The sequence below is a fragment of the Dasypus novemcinctus genome, chromosome 7 (assembly GCF_030445035.2).
Source record: "Dasypus novemcinctus isolate mDasNov1 chromosome 7, mDasNov1.1.hap2, whole genome shotgun sequence".
NCBI lineage: Eukaryota > Metazoa > Chordata > Mammalia > Cingulata > Dasypodidae > Dasypus > Dasypus novemcinctus.
In genome coordinates this window covers 56,844,143-56,867,271 of record NC_080679.1, presented here as the reverse complement: position 1 = coordinate 56,867,271, position 23,129 = coordinate 56,844,143, and the positions used below count along the sequence as shown (strand labels likewise).

The 23,129-nt window shown below is 36.3% G+C and overlaps 2 protein-coding genes across 4 annotated transcripts in view; one reads left to right on the top strand and one right to left on the bottom strand.

Annotated features, from left to right (window-relative positions):
* Positions 1-12,538, top strand: part of ANKAR (ankyrin and armadillo repeat containing) — a 123,373-nt gene extending 110,835 nt beyond the window's left edge. For both annotated transcript variants that reach the window (XM_058300501.1, XM_058300502.2), the window contains 4 exons: positions 885-994; positions 2,688-2,884; positions 11,636-11,682; positions 12,288-12,538. In XM_058300501.1, the coding sequence (XP_058156484.1) occupies positions 885-994; positions 2,688-2,884; positions 11,636-11,682; positions 12,288-12,538 (605 nt within the window). The remainder of the gene's footprint in view (positions 1-884; positions 995-2,687; positions 2,885-11,635; positions 11,683-12,287) is intronic.
* OSGEPL1 (O-sialoglycoprotein endopeptidase like 1) overlaps positions 4,901-23,129 on the bottom strand; it is a 32,313-nt gene continuing 14,084 nt past the window's right edge. Inside the window, exons 3-8 of one of the 2 annotated variants that reach the window (XM_004452537.3) lie at positions 19,881-20,268; positions 18,885-19,089; positions 18,661-18,809; positions 17,685-17,815; positions 17,501-17,572; positions 4,901-15,970 (exon numbers count right to left, since the gene is read on the bottom strand). In XM_004452537.3, coding sequence (XP_004452594.1) covers positions 15,892-15,970; positions 17,501-17,572; positions 17,685-17,815; positions 18,661-18,809; positions 18,885-19,089; positions 19,881-20,268 — 1,024 coding nt within the window. In that variant the 3' untranslated portion in view covers positions 4,901-15,891. The remainder of the gene's footprint in view (positions 15,971-17,500; positions 17,573-17,684; positions 17,816-18,660; positions 18,810-18,884; positions 19,090-19,880; positions 20,269-23,129) is intronic. The other variant, XM_004452538.2, reaches the window with a different exon arrangement.

Here is a 23,129-nt window from a genome sequence, read left to right as displayed (position 1 = left end):
GGTCACTATATTATTCTCAATCTTGAAAAATATTTTTTTGTAGTAAGAATTTCAGTGATTTTAAACTTCACTAAGCTTACATTCCTTGATTCCTCTCTCCCCATCCCCCAGGTGGCTCCCTTGTGTGTTCGCATATTGTTTTTTTGGTCATGTATGTACTCATTGTCTTCTCATTTTGTTTTGTTGTTTTTATGCTCGTTTTTTTTTTTTTTTTTTTTTCTCCTTTAAGAGGCACTGGAACCTGAACCTGAGACCTCCCATGTAGGAGACGAGTGCTCAGCTGCTTGAGCCACATCCACTCCCTGCTCATTTTTTTTTCTCTATGTCTGCTCTTTGTTTTCAGTTGATGTCTGCTCACTGACAGCTTGTTGTTTGTTTGTTGTCTTTTGGAGGCACCAGGAACCGACCCCAGGACCTCCCATGTAGGACATGGGCACTCAGCTGCTTGAGCCACATCCACTCCCTCCTTGATTTTAAAATAACATTAAGCTCTTAAGTCAAAGTCATCTGAACTGCAGATAGGACATATTAAATTTTATTACTGTAGTTCAAGCATTAGGTTCTTGGTAAAAAAAAAAATCTAAAAACATCTAAACAAAATATCTTCTGAAGTCACAGGAAGGAAAAATCCTCTGATTTTCAAATGTTTCCACTCTTACATAAACCATTTGACTTTTACTGTTGCTTAAGAAAATCAAACCATAAAGTTGGGAGAAGTTTATATTTGATACCTTATTAATATATACAAGCCTTTCTCTGCTTCATTAACAGATATCTTGTGATATAAGCCTTTTTAAATAATACCTTAAAATTAACAAAAGCATGGTATATCAGTTTATATCAATTTAATAACACAAGCATTTTTGTTGTTGTTTAATTTATAGGGAACTTAATAGCCAGCCTAGCTCATTCTAGAGCTGGTATTCCAGAAGCATTTACTGCATTAGGGACAGTCCAACGACTCTGCTACCATTTGTACTCAGAAAAAGAAGAGGTAAAAACAAAACTAATTTTAAAATTTAATATGCAAAAATAGAATTTTTTCCTCTCTCGCTTCTGTGGGCTAATTTCCCCACAGGCAGGTTGTGTTACATAGTTCATATTACTAACTTAAAATTTTTTCTAGTACTAATTAGTTATATCTGCCATTCACAATCTGCTTCCCAGAAACAGTGCACATTTGTTTAATCTTTAAGCTTAAAATTAGGATTTTAATTACAATATCCATATAGATAAATGTAACTAAATATTTAAAAAAAAAAGGAAACCCTACCAAATACAGTTGTCTTAATGATGGAATTAGATTCAATCTACAAAAAAGTACATTTATCATATAAAAATTTTTAATTGAAATCTTTATATTTTACAAAAAAATGGTCAGTTTTTGTGACCATTGTCACATAATCTTTCTTTGATTTATTTGATTTGGACTGAATGAAAATAAGACAGTTCTCTTTTGTTATCTTTGAATCTTTTTTTTAAAAAAAAGACAGTTTTCTTTCTCTGACAATCAGGGCAAAGGGTGCAGGGGTATGAAAGAGGCTGCTCTGACTATAGCACTGGTTTGCCTCTGATTTTTCCCTACTTCATTCTCCCTGTCCCAAGGTCTAAAGTAGTGTTTCTCAAAAAGTAGGTGCATCAGAATCACTTGGAGGACATGTTAAAACAGATGGCTGGCCCATTGGTCTCTGATCCAGTACATCTGGGCCAGGCCCTAGAATTGGCTTTTCTAACAAGTTCTCAGGTGGTGCTGCAGCTGCTGGTTCAGGGATGAGACTGAGAACCACTGGTTGAAGGCAAGTAAGAATTAAGCAACAGGATGTTAACATGAAGGCCAATATGTCAATATGTCAACCCTGTGATACCCTGCCATGGGTCTGGTTTGTGTTGACTGTATGAAGTTTTTTATGCCACCAATTATAAGATCTTTAAGAACTGGCAAGGGTATACTTTAATTAATCATATGAACGATTTAATTACTTCAGGATCACAGGCAAAAGGTACTTCCTTCAAACAAAGGAAGAATTATTTTTTTTCTGGAATCCTGTAGCCTGATACATGTGCTTGTTTCTTTGTTTTTGCCAATGGAAAACCGAGTTGCTTTGTCTGAATGGCTTATTTTTAACCTACTTTTATTCTACAGTCTCTTCCCTGGTTTCCATTACAATTACCTGGGCACTTTTGAAAAACTCCAGTGCCTAGGTTGTACCCCAGAATAAGGAAATCAGAATATCTAGGTATGGGACCCTGGCATGGGTATTTTCTAAGCTATCCAGGTGATTCGAATGCACAGCAAAGATTGAGATCCACTGCCTTCGTTCATAAAATTCAACGGTTATTACTCTGCACGTAGGAATTATTTGTGGCACTTAAAAAAAACAACAACACAAATGCCCAGATTCTACCCCAAGAGATTCTGATTCAGTTGATGTGGGGTGGAGCCTGGGCTTTTTTGTTTTTAACTCTTCAGGTAATTCTAAAATGCTGTCAGGATTAAGAACAACTGTTAGAAATCAATGGCAGTATGGCTGTTACGCTTCCACCGATAGGTTGCTATGGGTTGACATAAATATTTGCTGTACATATCTACAGAGACTTTCCTATGAAGTATCTAATGAGAGCTCTGGGTTAGACATTTTAAGAACAAAATCCAATGGTTAAGATAGAATTGTTTCTTCTTTGTTTAGGTTCGTGCAGCTTGCGCATGTGCTCTAGGCTACTTGACTTACAATGCAAATGCGTTCCGTATCCTATTAAAGGAATGCAGGAATAAACCTAATCAGTTCATTCGTATAACAAAGAGCATCAGCAGAGATGCAAGTATTAACCCAGCATTTTTAAGAGAATTTCAAATGCAACAGAGAGTGGGACTTCCTTCCTTAAGGTATTGTACCTATATTTAAGGTCACTGTAGCAATTATTATTGACAGAGGAGTGTTTGTATTATTTAAGGAAGAACAAGGGAAAACTATCCTTGATGTAAAAGTATGCTCTGCATACCAGAGGTTAAACTTCATTTTAAATGTCTATCACCAAAGTGTCTTTTTTTTTCCCCCAAACATTGACAGACTTTATTCTGAAGGTGTTCCCACCTGGGACCCACTCTCTTAAATAAAGAAGCACATAGAAAAGAAGGGATTTAGAAACCAAAGTGTCTTTTAATTCCAATCAAACTGTGGGTACAGACAATAATATTAGCAGATCTTGGAGATTCTGTCTGGCCTGGATTATTCACATTTCAGAAAAGTTTTTGGGAGACTGATTGCCTCCAAGTCACATTCAGGAATCCATTTTTGGTTAGATTAAGGTACATTTGAGAATTGTGAGTTACCAGGAACATTGCCATGACATTAGTGTCTTCTGGTCTTGAACCAAAGCTAAGCCAAACTCCCACAGTAAATACACGGCTAAATCTATCCCAGTGGTTGAAGTTTTCCAGAGGATTTTGCCTCCCTGTATTTTCATCCTGAACTTTAGTCTTTGAAAAATGGGAGGAGAATCTCCTTACAGTGAGCATATTTCCTTTTCTTCTGTAGATGGAACTAAATTATAGCAAGTATTCTCTGCAAGTAGCAGTAGTCATAAATAGGAAATAAAATTAGGAAGCAAGAATGCATTAAAACATTTCCCTATGTACTCAAGATATAATATTAAGTCTATGATAACAGAAGAGACAAGAGAATAAGATCCAATAGTTTATCATGGTTATATAAATCAATTTTAAGTACAGAGAAAGATGAGTACATCTTTCAATCACTTTACTTTCAATTATTTGAAAAACTGAAAAAACAAAACTGGTTTCCTAATTTTTATATAATGTCAGGGAAACTATAATTGCTATAATGACAATGTTAAAAAATAATAGTTGGGGAAGTAATGTGGCTCAAGCAGTTGGGTGCCTTCCTACCACATGGGAGGTCCCAGGTTCAGTTCCCAGTGCCTCCTAAAGAGAAGACGAGCAGACAGAGAGTATACAATGAATGGACACAGAGAGCAGACAGCAAGTACAAACAATGAGGGGAGGAGAAAAAAATAAATCTTTTTTAAAAAAGCTTAAGGCAAAACTATAGCCTACATTTTAAAATCTTTACTCAGGTAATGCTTTTTTTTTTAAGATTTATTTTATTTATATCTCCCCCGCTCCCCCCGCCCCCCATGTTCACACTTGCTGTCTCTTCTCTGTGTCTGTTCATCTTCTTTAGGAGGCACCAGGAACCAAACCTGGGACCCCCCATGTGGGGAGAGAAGCATTCAATTGCTCGAGCAACCTCCACTCCCTGCTTTATTGTGTCTCTCATCGTGGTTTCTCTTTGTGTCTCCTTGTTGCATTATCTTGTTACATCAGCTTGCTGTGCCAGGCTGTTGTGCCAGCTTGCTGTCTTGCTCAAACAAGACACCGAATCCGGGACCTCCCATGTGGCAGGCAGGAGTTCAGTCACTTGAGTCACATCTACTTCCCAAGAAGGGCCCTTATAATTTGAAAAAATTATTTTAGGGATAAAGAATGAAAGTATCATTTTACAGTCATTCTCACAGCTAGCTCCTATGGGAACATTGTGAGACTTAACAGAAAGGTGCCCCTTCCTCAGGATACTTTATAGCTGGAAATAGTGACTGTACAAATCTACAATTACTGAGGTGAATGGCATCCCTTGGTGTTATGAACATTCAACTTGCAGAATTATGTATATTCACAGGTTAGTAAACTTACAAGAATTGTTACCAGTCCTTCAGACTGCCAAGTCTGCCCAAGATTTCAGATACCAACTGCAAATTCAGGGGTCCCTGAATTACCATCACTTCATCCCAGCTGGCTAAAATTTTGGGGTGGGGTGGGTGGTTACCATAAGCACCCTCAAGTTTGATAATTCATTAGAATGACTCACAATACTCAGGAAAGTACTTTTCTTAAGAATGCAGTGTTTTATTTTAGTTTTTATTGTGGTATCACATATCTAACACAAACTTTTCCATTTTAACCACTTCATGTGGATAATTCAGTGGTATTAATTACACTCACAGTATCACCATTCATTACCAAAACATTTTTATAACCCCAAACAGAAACTGCACCCATTAAGTTATAACTCCCTATTCTGCTTCCATACCGTAGCCACAGGAAATTTAATAATCTCCATCTGTCTCTATGACTTTGCTTATTTTAGGAATTTTATATAAGTGAAATCATACAATAATTGTCCTTCTGTGTCTAGTTTATTTCACTCAACATTATGTCTTCAAGATCCATCCCTGTTGAGTCATGCATCAGAATTTCATTCCCCTGAGGCTGAATAAAATTCAATTGTATGTACATCCCACAACTTGTTTTTCCATTCATTTGTTGATGGACACTTGGGTTGCTTCCACCTTTTGGCTACTGTGAATAATGCTGCTATGAAGGCTCGTATACAAATAGCTGTTCAAGTCCTTGCTTTCAATTATTTTGGGTACATACCTAGAAGTGGGATTGCTGGGTCATATGGTAATCCTATAATCAATTTACCAAGGAACAGCCACATTGTTTTCCACAAGGGCTGTACCACTTTACATGATAACAACTTTATTATAGCAAGAGGATATAAATTAAAATCAATCAAAGGAAGAGATGCATAGTACAGATTCTGGAAGGGTTTAAATACATGGCTTCCAGTAGTCCTCCCCCCAGGGATTCCTGGATGGTGATACTGCCTCTTAACCATTATGTGTCAACGAGAGATGCTTAACTGAGTTTCAATGTCCAGAGTTTTTATTGAGGCTTCCTTACACAGGCATGACTAATTCTTTGCCTATGTGGTTGAATTCAATCTCCAGCCATCCCCCTATCAGGAGATTTCACATTGCCAGAGAGGCCTTGGCCTATCATGTTGTGGTCTGAGGGACCTGTGATAAATAACAAAGACACTCCTATCACCTCAGAAAATTCCAAGTGTTCAGAGGTTACCTCCCAGGGACCAAAGACAAAGGCCAGATTGTTCTCTGAGGAGGCCAAATTCCTTACTATATACTTTTGTCACCAACAGTGCCATGTACTCTTCTTGGAGCATTTTTATGGACTATTTAATCTTCACAACAATCATGTGAGGGAGTTTGGCTTAATAAACAATGGAAAGTGGATTAAAAGATTTAGGCAAATTTCAGGCCTTTGGGAAGGACAGCTATATTTTCCCACAAAATATTCCTTGATAACATTATTGGAAACAATAGATTGTGGCTGGGAACATGATAGTTTTGTTTTGGTACCTACACTGGCTTTTTAGTTTCTTTGGATGTGTAGACTTTTAAGTATGTATAGCAAGAGGATTTTACTAGCGGTATCTGACTCTTCACGAAAGGAATCTGAGTCTAACACCAGCTAATTTCATGTTGCCCTACAACCATGTAGTGGGCATAGGAACAGACTGAGTATATGCAATCTTATTGGTGGTAATTTGAAGCCTGTGCCTCACTAAGGTCAATAGCTGCAAATGCACCTCACCTAATTACTAGGAATAAACTTATGATAACCACCTTTAAAGTATATTGACTTTAATCTAGTCTTCCATTTCATTACCAGGTAAGTTTTGAAATACCATTATTTTATATATGTACAAGATGATCACACACACTCACAAATGGTATTAACATAGTTACACATTGTTACTCATTGGCTTGAAACATTTTATTCGTATTCCCTGGCTTTGAATAAATTTTATAGTATTAGTAATACATAAAGTGACCTGATCTTTATTTTCCATCCCATCTCCAGATTCCTTATATTCCAATACCAGACTATTTAGTGTCCTCTGAGCACACTGTACTGTTCTATAGAACTATAATTTTTCATATCCTGTTTCTGTCTGAAATATCCTCCCCTCATCCATAAAGACCTGCTTTCTTCAAAACCTATCTGAAGTGTCTCTTCTACCATGAATCTCTCCCTGATCACTTTGAGCAACTTACTATGTTTTGATCAAATAGATGAGTAAATGAGAGACAATATAAAATACCTACAAGTAACATGCAAGTTAGTTCCCAGTAGTTATTGCATAGAGTATTCAGTTTTTAATCATTTTTCTTACTATTTCAATTTTCTGACATTCTTTATGCCGTTGTATGAATGGGATACATTTTATTAATCAGTGGGTTTTACATTCCATTTGGAGGCTGGCAGCAAATTGTTACACATACATCCTCATATAGATGTTATGTGAAACATCATTTCTCTGTCCCAGCCTTATGGTCCTTGGGACAAACAAGCCTAAAGCTGTGTCAGAAATTATCTCAGCCACGTTCAGCAGTCAGTTCCTGATATCTGACAGAACAAAAGCTTCTAAATAAAGTTTATTTTCTTCATGGTATTTACCAAAATTGGCAAATACCGTGTTTATATATTTGACTTTTATTTCCTATTTCTCTCATAAAATGAAGGAGTGTTGGGAAACGGACTTGGCCCAGTGGTTAGGGCGTCCGTCTACCACATGGGAGGTCCGCGGTTCAAACCCCGGGCCTCCTTGACCCGTGTGGAGCTGGCCCATGCGCAGTGTTGATGCGCGCAAGGAGTGCCGCGCCATGCAGGGGTGTCCCCCGCATAGGGGAGCCCCACGCGCAAGGAGTGCACCCATAAGGAGAGCCGCCCAGCGTGAAAGAAAGTGCAGCCTGCCCCGGAATGGCGCCGCACACACTTCCCATGCGGCTAGACAACAGAGAGCGGACAAAGAAACAAGACGCAGCAAATAGACACAGAGAACAGACAACCGGGGTGGGGGGGGGGGTGGGGGGATTAAATAAATAAATAAATCTTAAAAAAAAAAAATGAAGGAGTGTTATCTTATCTGCCTTTTACATTGTTCCCAGTAAATATCACTATATATGACATGGAAGTAATTAATAGGTGCTGAATAAATAGATAAATAAATGAATAGGGGAGCAGAGTAATGGATAGAATTTACTAATCATATAACAAATAATTATGATCACAGACACTGGATAAACAAGACCCAGTCTCTGCCCCACAAGAATCTTATAGTAGAAGATATAAGCAAGCAAACCAGCAAATGCAGTATAACATGACAAACATAAACTTAGAATGCTTAAGAAGCACATAGGGGGAAACGGACTTTGGCCCAGTGGTTAGGGCGTCCGTCTACCATATGGGAGGTCCGCGGTTCAAACCCCGGGCCTCCTTGACCCGTGTGGAGCTGGCCATGCGCAGTGCTGATGCGCGCAAGGAGTGTCGTGCCACGCAAGGGTGTCCCCCGCGTGGGGGAGCCCCACGCGCAAGGAGTGCGCCCGTGAGGAAAGCCGCCCAGCGTGAAAAGAAAGAGCAGCCTGCCGAGGAATGGCGCCGCCCACACTTCCCGTGCCGCTGACGACAACAGAAGCGGACAAAGAAACAAGACGCAGCAAATAGACACCAAGAACAGACAACCAGGGGAGGGGGGGAAATTAAATAAATAAATAAATCTTTAAAAAAAAAAAAAAAAAAAGCACATAGGAAGGGTACTCAGAATTGAATGCTTAAGAAGCACATAGGAAGGGTACTCAGTCTTGGAAATTCAGATGTTTCCTGGAGGAAGCCATGTCTAAACTGAGTTCTAATAGAGGAGTGGAGAAAAGACCAGAGGAAGCCTTCCAGGAAGAGGAAACAATATATGCCAAAAGCTTGAAGACAGTAAATAATCTAGTAGGACTGGAACAAAGAGCTGGGGGAGTGGAAATAGATTGAGTTGAAGTGGATAATGGGTATGTGACCATCGATCATGTAAAATGGTTCTCAAAAGGAGGTGGGGACATGAAGGAGGAATTTACCCCCCAGGAGATATCTGCAATGTCTGGAGACATTTTTGGTTGTCACAACTGGAGGGATTCTTTATATCAATGTTAAAAGTTCTGCCATTATAACAATAGTAAGTCTACTTTGATCCAAGGTTGTATTCCCCTCTTCTGTTTGTTCATTCCTCAATCTTGAGGATTTTGGGGTGGTGATACCCACTCTGCTTCAGATTGAGAGGGGGGTGGTGGCACTTATTGATCAGTTTATTATTCATGAGTGGTTAAGAGTATGGGATTTATAGGACTTTCATTTCTACCCATGAAGGAATAATTGTTACAGGTCTTGCTCCCCTGCCATAAACAAAAGGAAAACTGGACAAAATATATGAAACAACTGTTTTTTTCAGACATTGGAACACATACAGTATAGGAATGGATCTCTGTGAGAAGAAAATAAAACAAATGAGATAAACCCTACAATTGTGCCAGCTTTCTACCAAGAAGCATTTCTGGACCATGGCACAGCAAAGGAAAACTTAAACAGAGCCTTGTTATCTTGCTATGCTGAAGAAACAATCAGAGCTTTTGAAGGATAAGGTGGCTAGAATTCGCAGGGCATGGTATTAGAAAGGAGGGAGGGACTGAGTGGAAGCGCTCTAAAAATGTATATAGGGGTTTCCTTAGGTCTATGCCTAAATGCCAATCTGAGCATAAAGAAGGTAAAACTTGACAAGGCCAGACAAGGAACAATTGCCAAGGGAGTAAAAAAAAATACAAACAAACCCAAACAATTACCAGGAATCTCTAAACTGACAATTCCCAGAGCTCCCACAGGATTAGCAATTATTTGATTTCCCACCAGCTAGAGTGGAAAAACTTCACTGATTACATGGCATATTCAGTAGAGATCTCCTAAGTATCAATGTCTTAGTAGTAGAACTAAATTAGCCGTAAAAAATACTCTAGACTCTTCCTTAAAAGGTTAGAAACAAGCCTTGAAAGGATCAAGTAACTTAACTTATTGACATGAGTAACTTAACTGATTGCCAGAAAAAGCCCAACCATTTTAAATAGAATATTTCATAATCTAGCACTTAACAATATAAGGTCACAATGTCCAGTGTCCAATAAAAACTGCTAGATATGTAAGGAAAAGGGAAAATATGACTCATAATCAGGGGAATAATCAGTCAATAAAAACAGATCCAGGAATGACAGAGATGATGGAATTAAGACAAAGATTTTAAGAAAGCTCACAAAGATATATTCAATATGCTCAATTTAAAGGAAAAGATGAACATGAGAAGATAAATCATAGATCTAAAATAGATCCAACTTCTAGATATGAAAAATGTAATATCTGAAATGATAATTTCACTAGATGGGGTTAACAACAGATAGACTGAAGAACAGTGAACTTAAAGACAAAGCAACAGAAACTACCCAAAATAAAACACAGAGAAAAGAGATGGATATAAAAATGAACAGACTCAACCTGTAGGACAATATCAAGCAGTCTAATATACAAGCAACAGGAGTCACAGAAATAAGGAGGAAAGAAAAAATATATGAAGAAATAAGTGGCTGAAAAATTGCCAAATTAGATGGAAACTATAATACCACAGATACAAGAGGTTCATTGAATACGGAAATGTACACAAATGCACATCAAAACAAAGCTGCTCTCCAGAAATAAAGAGAAAAATCTTAAAATAGCCAGAGAAAAGAAGACACATTAGTTAGAGAGGAATGAAGACTGTCTCCACATTTCTCATCAAAAACCAGCAAACTAGAAGAAAAATAGAATGATAAGTTTAAGGCTGTCAACCAAGAATTCTATACTATAGGGAAAATAATTTTTAAAAATAAAGGTGTAAAACATATTTTTCCACAAAGTTTAGAGAACTTGTTGCCAGCAGAGCTGCACTACAAGAAATCTTACAGGAAGTTTTTCAGATGGATGGAAAATGATATCAAATAAAACTGGGAACCAAAAAAAGGAATGAAAAATGTTAGAAACAGCAAATATGTGAGCAAATAAAAAGACATTTCTTCCTCACTTTAACATTTCTTTAAAAGTAAATTAACTGTTTCAAATAAAAAACAATAATGATTTATTATACATAGAGAAGTAAAATGTGTAATAGCACTAGCACAAAAGAGGTGAGAAATATATTGTATAAGGCTCAAATTATATGGGAAGCAGTATATTATTTAAGGTAAATTATAGTAATTTACAGATGTATATTGTAAACCCTACAGCAGGGGTCAACAAAGAGTTTTCACTCAATATATTACGGAATTACTCTGGTTCATTTTTATAGCTACATGGTATACCATTTTGTGAATATATCCTAGTTTATTTGGCCAATCTCCTATGGATGCACATATAGCTTGTTTCCAATATTTTGGTATTTGGATGGATTGTATGGTATGTGAATAAACCTCCTAAAAAATAAATAAATAAAAGTCAGGGGTTTTTTACCAGAATGAAAGAATACAGAAATATTTGTATAAACAAAGTGAATACTGAAATTTAAATTTCTACTTAAATGACAGAATAAAATTCTCTGATGTTTCAGAAAATGTTTTAGGATGCCTCTGATTATCATTATGACTATCAATTAATACAAAACTAGTAAACATGTATTTGGTTAATCAAGATATCTGGTCAATGGAATGCCAATGGAATGGAATGTTAATGTATAATCCCAAATGTCACAAGAAAAGAATGATCAAACAACTTAGTAACAGCAAATCTAGGTTACATTATGCTGAATAGGTAATATGTATGAATTAGACCATAAGACACTGAACATGGTAACTGGGTACTATGTCTTTTTATATATTTCTAGTTTTTCTGATAAAAATGTTTTCCTTTTAGTCTGGAGAAAAATGGAGGACCATCCATAATTCCTGTCTTTAAAAAAGGTAACTGATTTTTCTTTAATTTCTAAGGTACTTTCTAGCTCTTACATTTTATAATTCTGTGTTCTATTTCTAAAAATTCAAAATGTAGAGGCTACCCCCCCAAATTTACTTGTAATCGTTTCTTCAGTATAAGAGTAACTTACACAAAAGAATAAAATCAGTCCCACTTTTTCTTCACTTTAATACTGGTCTTTAAACAATAGTCTGTGTACCAACAATGGTGTGTGAAGTTTTCACTAGTTTGTGGTAAGAAAAAATAGAAACAATGTAGTAGGTTTCAGATTAAATTAATTTCATTCAATGTAAAGTCCATCAGTTTGGAATAATATATTTTCCACTAAAAAACTTGTTCTTTTATAAAATGATGTTTAAAGTAATTGGCATTTGCTCTTTCATTAATGCCAACTTGGCATAATAAAAAAAGTTGGCAATCATATATTGGTCCCCAGAAATTTTTGGTCTCCAAAACTCAGTTAATCTTTGACTAACTGATCTGTTTTCTTAGTATGTTTAAGCAAGGACATGAAAATAAAATTATACAGAACTGGAAGTAATGAGGCTATGTTTAAGATTCTTAAGAAAGATACTCATTTTCTAATTTTTAGGGAAAGAACACCGAAGAAAAGCAAAACCTAAACTTCAACCAAGAGATTCTTTGACTTTAATAACTCCTGTAGCTAACTTCATGGGACTCTTCAGAACAACAAAAAAGAACACGGTCTCTCATAATATTTTTTCTTTTTCATCTGCAACTTCATCAGATATTATAAAAGTTTCAAGACCAAGAATAGTGTTTTTGAGCCAACTTGGTAAAAATGTACAGAAAGCCAACCTGGAACCTCCAGAAGCCTTATAAAAACATTTCAAGATGAAAGGATTCCTGAGCAATTTTTTTTTAATGAAAATTCTTAATATACTAATGAAAGTTCTTAATATTTATACTAAATAGTATGTCTACTGGAATTTAAAATCTGTAGAGCTCTGATGTCAAAAAATAAGAAAATTTTCTGTAATAGAATGCCTACACTTACATCTATGAAAATTTACCACCTGGCATGCGTGGTGTAACTAGTGTGTATATATCTTGTTAGCAACATTTAAAAATGGTTATGCAGGGCTAAAAAATCCTGATTCACTTCAACTCTCACTGAATTGCTTTTGAAATCTTTAATGATAAATTACAAATGCCTCGAGTATTCTAAAACCTGAAAAGTGTACTTTTAAGAAATTTTGAGTATAAAATCTGAATTCATTGTCTATCAATGTACTCAGGTATGGCTAAAAATGTGGCCCCAGGGTTTACCATTCTCCATACTTATAGAAGGTATCTTTGGTTTGCATTTGGAAAGGGTGATACTTTATGGCTTAGAATCATTATTCTTGATGTCTTTGCCCAAAGAGCACTGTTTCCAATAGGTACAAATTTTGGCATATGTCTGCTGCTCATAACTTTACAGTAGCATAAGGATATGATGGATACCAAAACAAAATGGGCTTCATTGTCCTCTTTGTTCAATCACCTCTGTATAGTCTGAGGGTCTGTTATAACCCATCTCCATCTGGCTGCAATATACACTGAACATATATATTAATTAGCAATTATTTTCCCCAACATGCCTTAATATAACAATGATGATGATAACAGCTCCTACGTGTACTTAGGAGTCTTCTATGTGCTTGACTTCAAAGTCTATACTCTTAACCACTGAACAGTAAGAGAAATCTTTAACCTTCACATTTAATTCTAAATTAATTGTTCTGGTTTTAACTTTCTGGTGAATGGAGTTAAAACACAGGAACTGTGGGGGGAAATGGCATTTTTAATACTAGAAAGGGCTAAAAATGATAAGAAACTGCCATTTATTTAGCACAGTTAAGGCTAAGAATTCATGACAAGAGAAATATTACTAGCATCTGTACATGTAAGAAAAGCATTTGACATCAGCCTTTCTTTTGAAACTGGCTTCAGGTATGGTATAAACTGTATTTTTCAGGGTTGAGGACTGAGATTCTTTGTATTTAATAACATAGACATTTACTGATTATATTGGCCTAGTCAGAACCATCTTACCACTCCTAAAACTTACAGTATTTCTCCCAAAGTTCTAGTAAAGGATCCAAGATAAAGGATTTCAGCAATTTGCCTGCCTCCCACCTGTAAGTATAAGCTGCCTTTTGGCTGCAACATAGGTTTGCCTTTATATTCAATGTTTCTCCCTCCATTTTCCTTCTAGTCATCCTTCCTTCCTTTTCCCTACCTATGGCTGAGTATTGAAAGACCAAAAGATATGGAAGCCTTCCAGAATTTGTTCATTTCCTTTATCTGTAGTTCCTTTATTTGTACCATGAAGTGAATTTTGACATGTATGTTTGCAGCACCTTGTATAATTTTTGTACTTTGAACTTTAAGAACTTACATTTTAGGTATCCCTATTTTATAATATTTCTGGTAGTGGGAAGAAATTTGGTATACAGACTTCCATGGTATATGGACTCTGATTAGAATAGCCAGGAAATAATTACAATTCTTCTCTCTGAGTTCAGATTCCTGATACAGAATGTAAATCCAAATATAAAATGTGCATTCACAAACTAATAGTTTCTTATAAATGACATTTACAAACTAATTTTATCGTACTTATACCTCAATTTGTTAAAATGAAAAAGAATGCAAAGCTGTATAACCTGGACTATATGTGTTCCCTCATATGCAATTATAGTTTCTATTTCTAGGATAAAATGGGTTATCATAAAGCAATACTCTATGACCACAATTCTGAAAAGGAAATTACTTATAGAACTTCCCAAAAGGGAGGTTACCTTAGGCAAAATTAAATAAGGTATCATTTCACTCTAAATTTTTACCCTAACCCCTACTTTCTCAATAAACCAAGTGACTGACTGGATGGGTAACAACTTGGTCTAGTAGGATGACTTAATATAAATCCACCTCAATTGTTACAACTTCTCAAAGGAAATTAGTCAGTAGCATTATTCTTATATTCCAAGGAAGTACACTCAGTTGCTTTAATCTAGGCAAGGAAAAAAAATTATGATATCTGCAGTTCAAAATTTGGTAATTTTTTTGGGAAAATTACCAAAAACAAACAAAAACCTTTTTCATCTCATTTATTTCATCTGATTACAATTTCTAAGATAATGTATGTGAACATATGTGGCCAACTAAAAGACTACCACACACACAAGGGATTACTTGCATAACAAGTTTTAAAAAATCTCAAATTAGATGAATTTTAAGAAATGCGTAAACATATTATTGCATTTGCCCCAGAGAGAATAATTAATGACCTGTTTTTATAATTAATAGCATACATTCTATTAGAGAAAATGATCTCTTGTCTTGATTTGGAATTCTCTGATTTGATACGACTTTAACCTGGCTATCTTTCTAAAGTGCTCTCTCATAAGTCAGGCTCTTATTTCAGTAGGAGTCACAAAATAGCTTCTACTATCCTGATTTTGTGAAAGGGAAAAAAAGATTTAGACCTAGGGAATGTGGGGCCAGGACTCAGCAGAATCTCTATTACTTCCAAAGTTTTTCTTTCTACCTGTCAACATCAGTACTTTCTTTCCTCCGCAAGATGTTTTACTCTTTTCTTTTTTTTAGATTTATTTTTTATTTATTTATTTATCTCCCTTTTCCCTGCCCTGTTGTCTGCTCTGTGTCCATTAGCTGTGTGTGTTCTTATGTGTCCACTTGGATTCTTGTCAGCAGCACCAGGAATCTGTGTCTCTTTTTGTTGCGTCATCTTGTTGCGTCAGCTCTGTGTGTGCGGCGCCACTCCTGGACAGGCTGTGCTTTTTTTGCGGGGGGTGGCTCTCCTTACAGGAGACACCCCACGTGGCATGGCACTCCTTGCGCGCATTAGCACTGCAAGTGGGCCAGTTCACCACACAGGTCAGGAGGCACTGGGTTTGAATCCTGGAACTCCCATGTGGTATGCAGATGCTATCAGTTGAGCCAAATCCGCTTCCCAAGATGTTTTACTTTTGATAATAAAAAAGTTATATTCCCTCATAAGATTATAACATTATTATAGCCTTTCTGAAGAGCAAGTCAAACATCAAATATAAGAAAATAACAAAAGAAAGCCCTGATGAACAATTCATATTATATACAATTTGATATATTAAAAAATTAAGACCTAATTTTAATGTTGAAATACTACTTTAAGTATTTAGCAAAAATCAAATCATTATTTTTAAATGTGGTACTTTTATGGCAGCTTCTCCAACTTCTTTTGATATGTCTATTCCAAGAGGACATCTATAACATAATCAGATAAATTACATTATTTCAAATACTTGTTTCATAATCTATCACCAGTTCTGCAAACTATTGGCCTAGCATTCTGATAAACAGTATAAGTATCGTATGTATAAATATATCATCACATCTGGTCATAGTTTTTAAATACATATAAAGAACTGCAAGTCAGGATAATGGGTGAGGGAAAGCCAGTTTAATTTAAAATTTAAAATGAGGTGGGGTAATGTATAGAAGCCCTGTATGATGATATGCATGTTTGTTTTTAAGTTCACAATTTATACTATATACTTATTGCTTATGGATGTTCATGTATGAATGATAAACATCAATAAAAAGTTAAAAAAATCACCAGTAGAAAATTTTAGGAGAAATAAATCATTTAAAATTAAAAAAAAAAAAACTTAAAATGAAATAGAAAAATGATGAAAAATGCCTTATGATTTTCTACAAAGCTAAAAGGGTCAAAACATTTTACCATACAGTTAAAATCAAAACCGCAGCCACTCATATTTTAGAAATTCCTAGGTTTCTATCAATTCTGCTCTAGGGATTCAAAAGGTGACTTGCCCCTTTTCTACCCTTCTCTGCCACGACAGGCAGAAGTCATTCTCTGTTCTTCTTCAGTAAATATTTTTTCCTTAGATTTCTGCTTTTCTGTATTGTCTAAGATAAGACTTAGAATGAATCACAACCTGGAAAAAATGATCATCTTCAGCCTCAATGCTGCCACGAAAGCATAGAACTGGATCAGATGACATACTTTATGTGAGACTACCCTATCAACCTAAGGGATTTCTTCTGACACTACTAACTAAATTCTGTTCATTTATGATCAGCCTTAATAGTCTGTGGTTCATATAGCAAAGTTCATGTCTAATTATAGACTATAATGCTGACAAGTTTTAAAACACCAGATGAAACAATGCTCAGGACAGAATTATGTTAGCTTATGAAAAGGAATTGTCCTTCATGATTCCAGTTAACTGTTCAACCAGAACTTGAAGGCAAATTGAAAATGTGTGCAATTCCTTGAACTTTGATTTTGGAGAGGAAAAAAGGATTTCAACAAACAGCTATTTTTTGGCTATTTTTCAACTACTTGTGGAAGAGCATAATTGCCACACAGTCTCTCACCTGAATGTTTTTGCACATTTTCCTTAAGTTTCCCAGCATACCATTGGTCCTGATATCTCCTTGACATAACCAAGTCCAAATTATGAACATGGCTTCCATTCTGGTCTTAAATAAGGGAATTTCCATCACCCCTACCCAATGACTGCTTCTAATTCATTTGTCAAACTTTTTGTCAAATGTATTTGTCAAAGTATTTGTCAAAACTTTTAGAATTTGATATTGTAGCAAAAATATTTCTTATGGTTGCCAAACTACTAGATTTATAAAAGGAATTAATGTGACTTTTCTTCAAGTACTACCAGATTGTCAATGAAATCCTCATACATAAAAGTAAAATCTAGGTTTTGATTTTTATACTGCAACTTGCATAAAGGTTATAAAGCTACCACATACTTTGGTTCATAGCGGATGCCTTCTGTGTCATATAAAATGCCCAAACCAGCACGTAATCTTTCAATCCCGTTCCTAAATAAGAATTATTTAGGATATGTAAGATTTAAAGGAATATTTTGTATCATGAAATGGCAATAAATTTTTACATAATTGTGAAAAAAAGCATATACACTCCATGACTTACCATGCAACCATAATGCCATTGTCAGTGCACAGTCTGGGGGGAGGGCACAACAAAGTACATTGTGTTGCATTTGTTACAATTTCCAGAGCTTTTCGGATATAGAGATTACTTGCAACACCTCCAGAAACAACCTGAAAGAATTGAGAAGACCAACATTAACAGCTAACACATATGAATATGATCCAAGTTGTTAGCTAAGCCTGGGGAAAATACCAATATCATACAATTTTTAAAAAACCACATTTTGATAATGGTGGGTACTGGGCAAATGCTTTATCTGTATAACAAAAATTTGAAGAAGAAAAGATTGCTAACAATTTCAATATTAGCATATAATTACTAGTAACATTTTTTGTCCCTTTTTTCCCAATCTTTTTCTAAATATTTCTTTAATATATTTGCAATATTACTACATGAATAATTTTGACCACCTTGTTTTTTACTTATAAGCATTTTCCCACTTTACTACCTAATTAAAAAAACCTTTTATCTTTTAGTATTTATGTAATCTCCTGATTAGTAAATCTAGCATCATTTAAACATTTTCCCACTTTAGTTTGTAATTTTCAAAAGACACATTTAAGATAAAGTTAAACAGAAAGCATGTCATCGAAGGAACACAAATAAACATAAAGGAAACTGGTCGGTTTTTGTAAAAACAGTGACAGCAGTATTTGCATTTGTTTTCTTTACTAAAAACTTTCTTACAAATTAAATGAGAAGATGGGGCCTTGGACTTTTTTTTTTTTTTTTTTTTTACCACACAGGCTGTTCTGATGTCCCATAAAGTTGCAACAACTGTACAAGAAATGGCTGTTTGTGGGTCTTCCCTATTATACATAATTTCACACCATCAGAGACAACAGATGGCTTAAAGACCTCTTCACCTTGTATGGGGTCTATTAAGCTCTTCAAAGAAAAGTAACATATTGTAAAGTAGTAACTACTGCTATATAACGCCATGACAATCACATACCAGTACTGCATCAGTCTGAGGTAACAAGGCTTTCTGCTTACAAAACAGAATAGCACGATGTGTTCTTTTCACAATGTGGCATGCTGTTGTGTGCTGTATTGTAGCAGCAATGTCTGCAGCTGAAGCTAGGATTTGCCCCTTCTCAATACCTATAGAAATGAGGAGTATTTTTAGACACAATCAAGTATTCTTTATCTATGCAATGTTGTGCATTAGAAATATACCTTCCTCTTTTTCCTTTTGCATTATTATACTGCCAACAATATTTTGCAATCCAGAAAAAGAAAAATCACAGTTTTTAGCACGCTGCATGGGAGCTTTGAAATCCAAAGGTAATGTATTTCCTTGTTTGGCTAAATGCTCTATAGCTTTCCCACCACTCATGGTGGAGCACTCTGGATGTTTTATTAAAGAAAGTCTTCTTGCTACCTATCAAAAACAAAAACATATTTTTAAAGAAGTCATAAAATTGTACATTTTGAAACCCAAAGATGTAAAGGAAATGAATTATTACTAAAAGAACATGAATGAACAAAACATGGTGGTCAGAAAAAACATTAACACTCTTCCTTCTGACAACCTGAGCAAAACAGTGGCCAAGTTCATGGCTTCTCTGTCTACTTTTGTTTTTCTTTTGGGGTTGGAAAATAGGGTGAAGGTGACAATCATTGCTTAATGAAGAACTTCCAAATATGAACCTGTACTTTCTTTCAATCTTGTCAGCAGTTGACAGCAGCTGTTTTTTTTTTTTAAAATATGGCAGCAGACTCTAGTATTCCGAAATAAAGGAAGAAGGAATCTGCTTGTCTATGGTACCAATAATTTTGGGATTTAATCACAGAATTTTGTGTATCTTTAATGTCCTTATGTTCATCTCTACATCCTCGTATTTTATATCTCAACAGTACTTAACAGTTTACAAAGTACTTTCACATATTTTATTTGATTAAACATATAGTTGCATCTGCAAATTATTTGAGCCTTTATGTACTGACACAAACTTTCTATCATTTTATTATGAATGGGCAGGAAAAAATCTTTTACAAAATTAAGATTAATAACTATTTTTCCTTTTCCTTATTGTGCATACTTTCTTTTTAGTCTAATAAGATATTACTCAGAAGTATTTAGATGAATGGTAATAGTGCATCTATCATTATTTAATTGAAAGATACCGTAACAGAAAAAAATGGAGAAATTAATTCTTAAATAAACATCACCTTGTCAAGCATGTCACCTGGAGCTATGTCCAAAGACTTCCCAAGAAGCAGAAAATCTGAAACTCCCTGAACTAATGCCAAAAGACAGTGACCTCCAGAAATCAGAAGAACCAAAAAAGGAAATTCTACTTTATTGGTCAACCTAATGGTAAGTGCGTGGGCTTCCATATGATGGATGGGAATAAAGGGCTTTTTTAACTGGTCTACCAGCTGTAAGCTAAATGATAAGCCTACTCCCAAGCTTAAAGCAAGTCCTGGTTTTACGGTAGTTGCAATTGCTGAGAGTTCACTTGGAGAGACTCTGCTGGTAGCAAGAGCTTCTTGCACTATTCGTTGAATATTTTCTCTGTGAAGCCGTTGAGCTACTGGAGGAATAATCCCACCCGTTCTGAAAGAAAAAAAAATAGAGTGAACTTCTTATAATTTTAAGATTGTAAAAACAGAGAACAAAACTATACATTATAACTAGAAGGCATATTTTCAAATTAATCATAATATATCAGAACATTAGTATTTCAAGTAGTTTCAAATATGTATGGCTTAAAAAGCAGCATTCTAGGCTCTCTGCTCCTCTCTAGGTGACAGAAAGCTGCATTCCTGAGACAAAATGGTAAGGTTGCAATAAATGAATTCGGCTGTATTGGGCACCTGGTCACTAGGGCTGCTGTTAACGCTGGCAAGGTGCAGATTGTTGCCATCAACGATTTCTTCAGTGACCTCAACTACATGGTCTACATGTTCCAGTATTAGTCAACTCATGGCAAGTTCAAGGGCACCAGCAAGACTGAGAAACAGCAGCTTGTCATCAATGGGAATCTTCCAGGAGTGATATCCTGCCATCATCAAATGGGGTGATGCTGGTGCTGAATACGTTGTGGAGTTCACCGGTGTCTTCATGACCCTGGAGAAAGCTAGGGATCACTTCAAGGGTGGGGCCAAGAGAGTCACTATCACTGGACTTCTGGGAAGATGGAGGATTAGAGATTTACTTCTCTTCTAGAAAAAAAAACTAGAGGATAGGCAGAAATGGCCTGAAAAAAAGTTAGGGTTTAGGGCACCAAGGAAAGACTGGACACCACCTTGAAGAGAGAGGGGCAAAGGGAAAGAACCTCAATGGGGAAACTCTGTGAGTAAAAAGCTGTAGGTGCCCATCCCTCTACCCTCAGAGCAGACAGCTTTGAATTCTCCAGCCTCTGACTGGTAGCTATGAACAGAGGGTCCCACAGAGTTGACTTCCCAGGGAAGGGGAGAGAGAGGGCCATAGCTTAAGACTGACTGAGCTTTTGGCCAACACATTTGGTCCGCTGTATCCCATGAGCCTCCAGACTGTGTGGGACTATGCCATTGTTTGCCCTGGGAACCAGCAGGGGATTAAAGAGATCCAACTCTCATACACACCCTCCCAACTGAATGTGACTGGTTGTTGGGCATGCAGAGAGGAGTGGAATTATTTCCTACCCAGGAAAAGTGGGGCTGCCGGCAAAGGCTGGAGCACAATCTGTGACAAAGTTTGAACTGCCAGGCTCTGATTAGCCTCCAGGCAGGATCCTCTGTCACACTGTTGTTGGTGTTGTAGCCAACATATTCCAATGAGGGTCTAAACTGAGAGGGTTGCTGTAGAGTGCCATCTGCTGGAGGATCAAGGAAGTGCATGCAAGGAAATAAAAAGTAAATAAATGTAAGGCTTTTTCTGGCCTTGACAACTCCCTCCCCAAGGCTCTTGGAAGCAGGTATGCAATCCATTACTGGGTCCGTGGTCTGAATTTAAGCAACTAAACAGGGATCATCATAAAGATCTAGAACAGATTGAACCAAGAATCAAAGAATGTTAGTAATATTCAGCCTCCTGCCACTAAATCCCTGTGCAAGAGAAATTGAACATCAGAGTAAACTTATCATCATAATCAGATGCCTAGACATCAGCAAAAAATTACAAGCCATACTAAGAAAATGAAAGCTATGGTTCAAGCAAAAGAATATATCAAAACCCCAGATGAGCCATAAGATTCGAGAAAACTGATCAATGAGGTTCATATGAATCTCCTAAATCAAATCAAAGAGCTGAAAGACAATATGGCTAAAGAGATAAAGAGGACATTAAGAGGACACTGGGTGAGTACAAAGAAGAATTTGAACACCTGAATAGAAAAACAACAAGCTTATGGGAATGAAAGCTACAATAGGTGAGATTGAAAAACACATTAGATCCTACTGGGCCGAGCTTCAGCAGATTTGCAACTCCTACCCTCTAGTTCGTTGGGCTTACCATGGTCAGATGACAGGGAGGTGAAGATGGTCAACCACCACACCAGGGAACCGAGAGTGCCTACAACTGTAAGCAGGAGAATTGTATCCATTATCCATGTGGAATCTAAGCCCACTCTTGATACAGAGGTGGATTGGACATCACCATCCCAGGGTCCACAGGAGGGAGGAATAAAATAGGGATTAGAATGGACTTACTGATATTCTACTATGGAACTATTGTGACTAGTAATGGAAGAAATTGTAGCATTGATGTGGAAAGTGGCCACAGTAGTTGATGAGGGCAGGGAGAGGGAAGAAGAGATGTGATGTGGGGGCAATTTTGGGACTTGGAGTTATCCTAAATGATATTGCAGGGACAGATACTGGACATTATATATCTTGCCATAACCCACTGAAAGCACTACAATGTAAACTATTATCCATGTGGTGCAGCAGTGCTCCAAAATGTATTCACCAAATGCAGTGAATGTGCCATAATGATGCAAGAGGTTGTTGATGTGGGAGGAGTGGGGTGAGGGGGGGTGGGGGATATATGAGAACCTCTTATATTTTTTGAATATAACATTTTTTTGTGATCTATGTGTCTTTAAAAAAATACAATTAAAATTGATGGGCGTAGGGGTGTGGGGTATATGGGAACTTCTTATGGTTTTTAGTAAAATGTTTTATGTGATCTATTAACTTTAAAAAAAGATAATTAAAAAATTTTAAAAACATAGAGGTATACAACAGTAGACTCTAAATGATAGAAGAAATATAAATAAATAGAAATAGAAAGAAGAAAGAACAGCTGAAATGAAAGAGAAAAGAGCAGAGAGAGAAAAGAATGGGAAAAATTGAGCAGGGGCTCAGGGAACTGAATGATAACATGAAGTGCAGCAACATATGTGTCTATCTGTCATAGGAGTTCCAGGAGAAGAGAAAGGAAAAAGGGTAGAGAGATTATCTGAGGAAACAATGGCTGAAAATTTCCCAACTCCC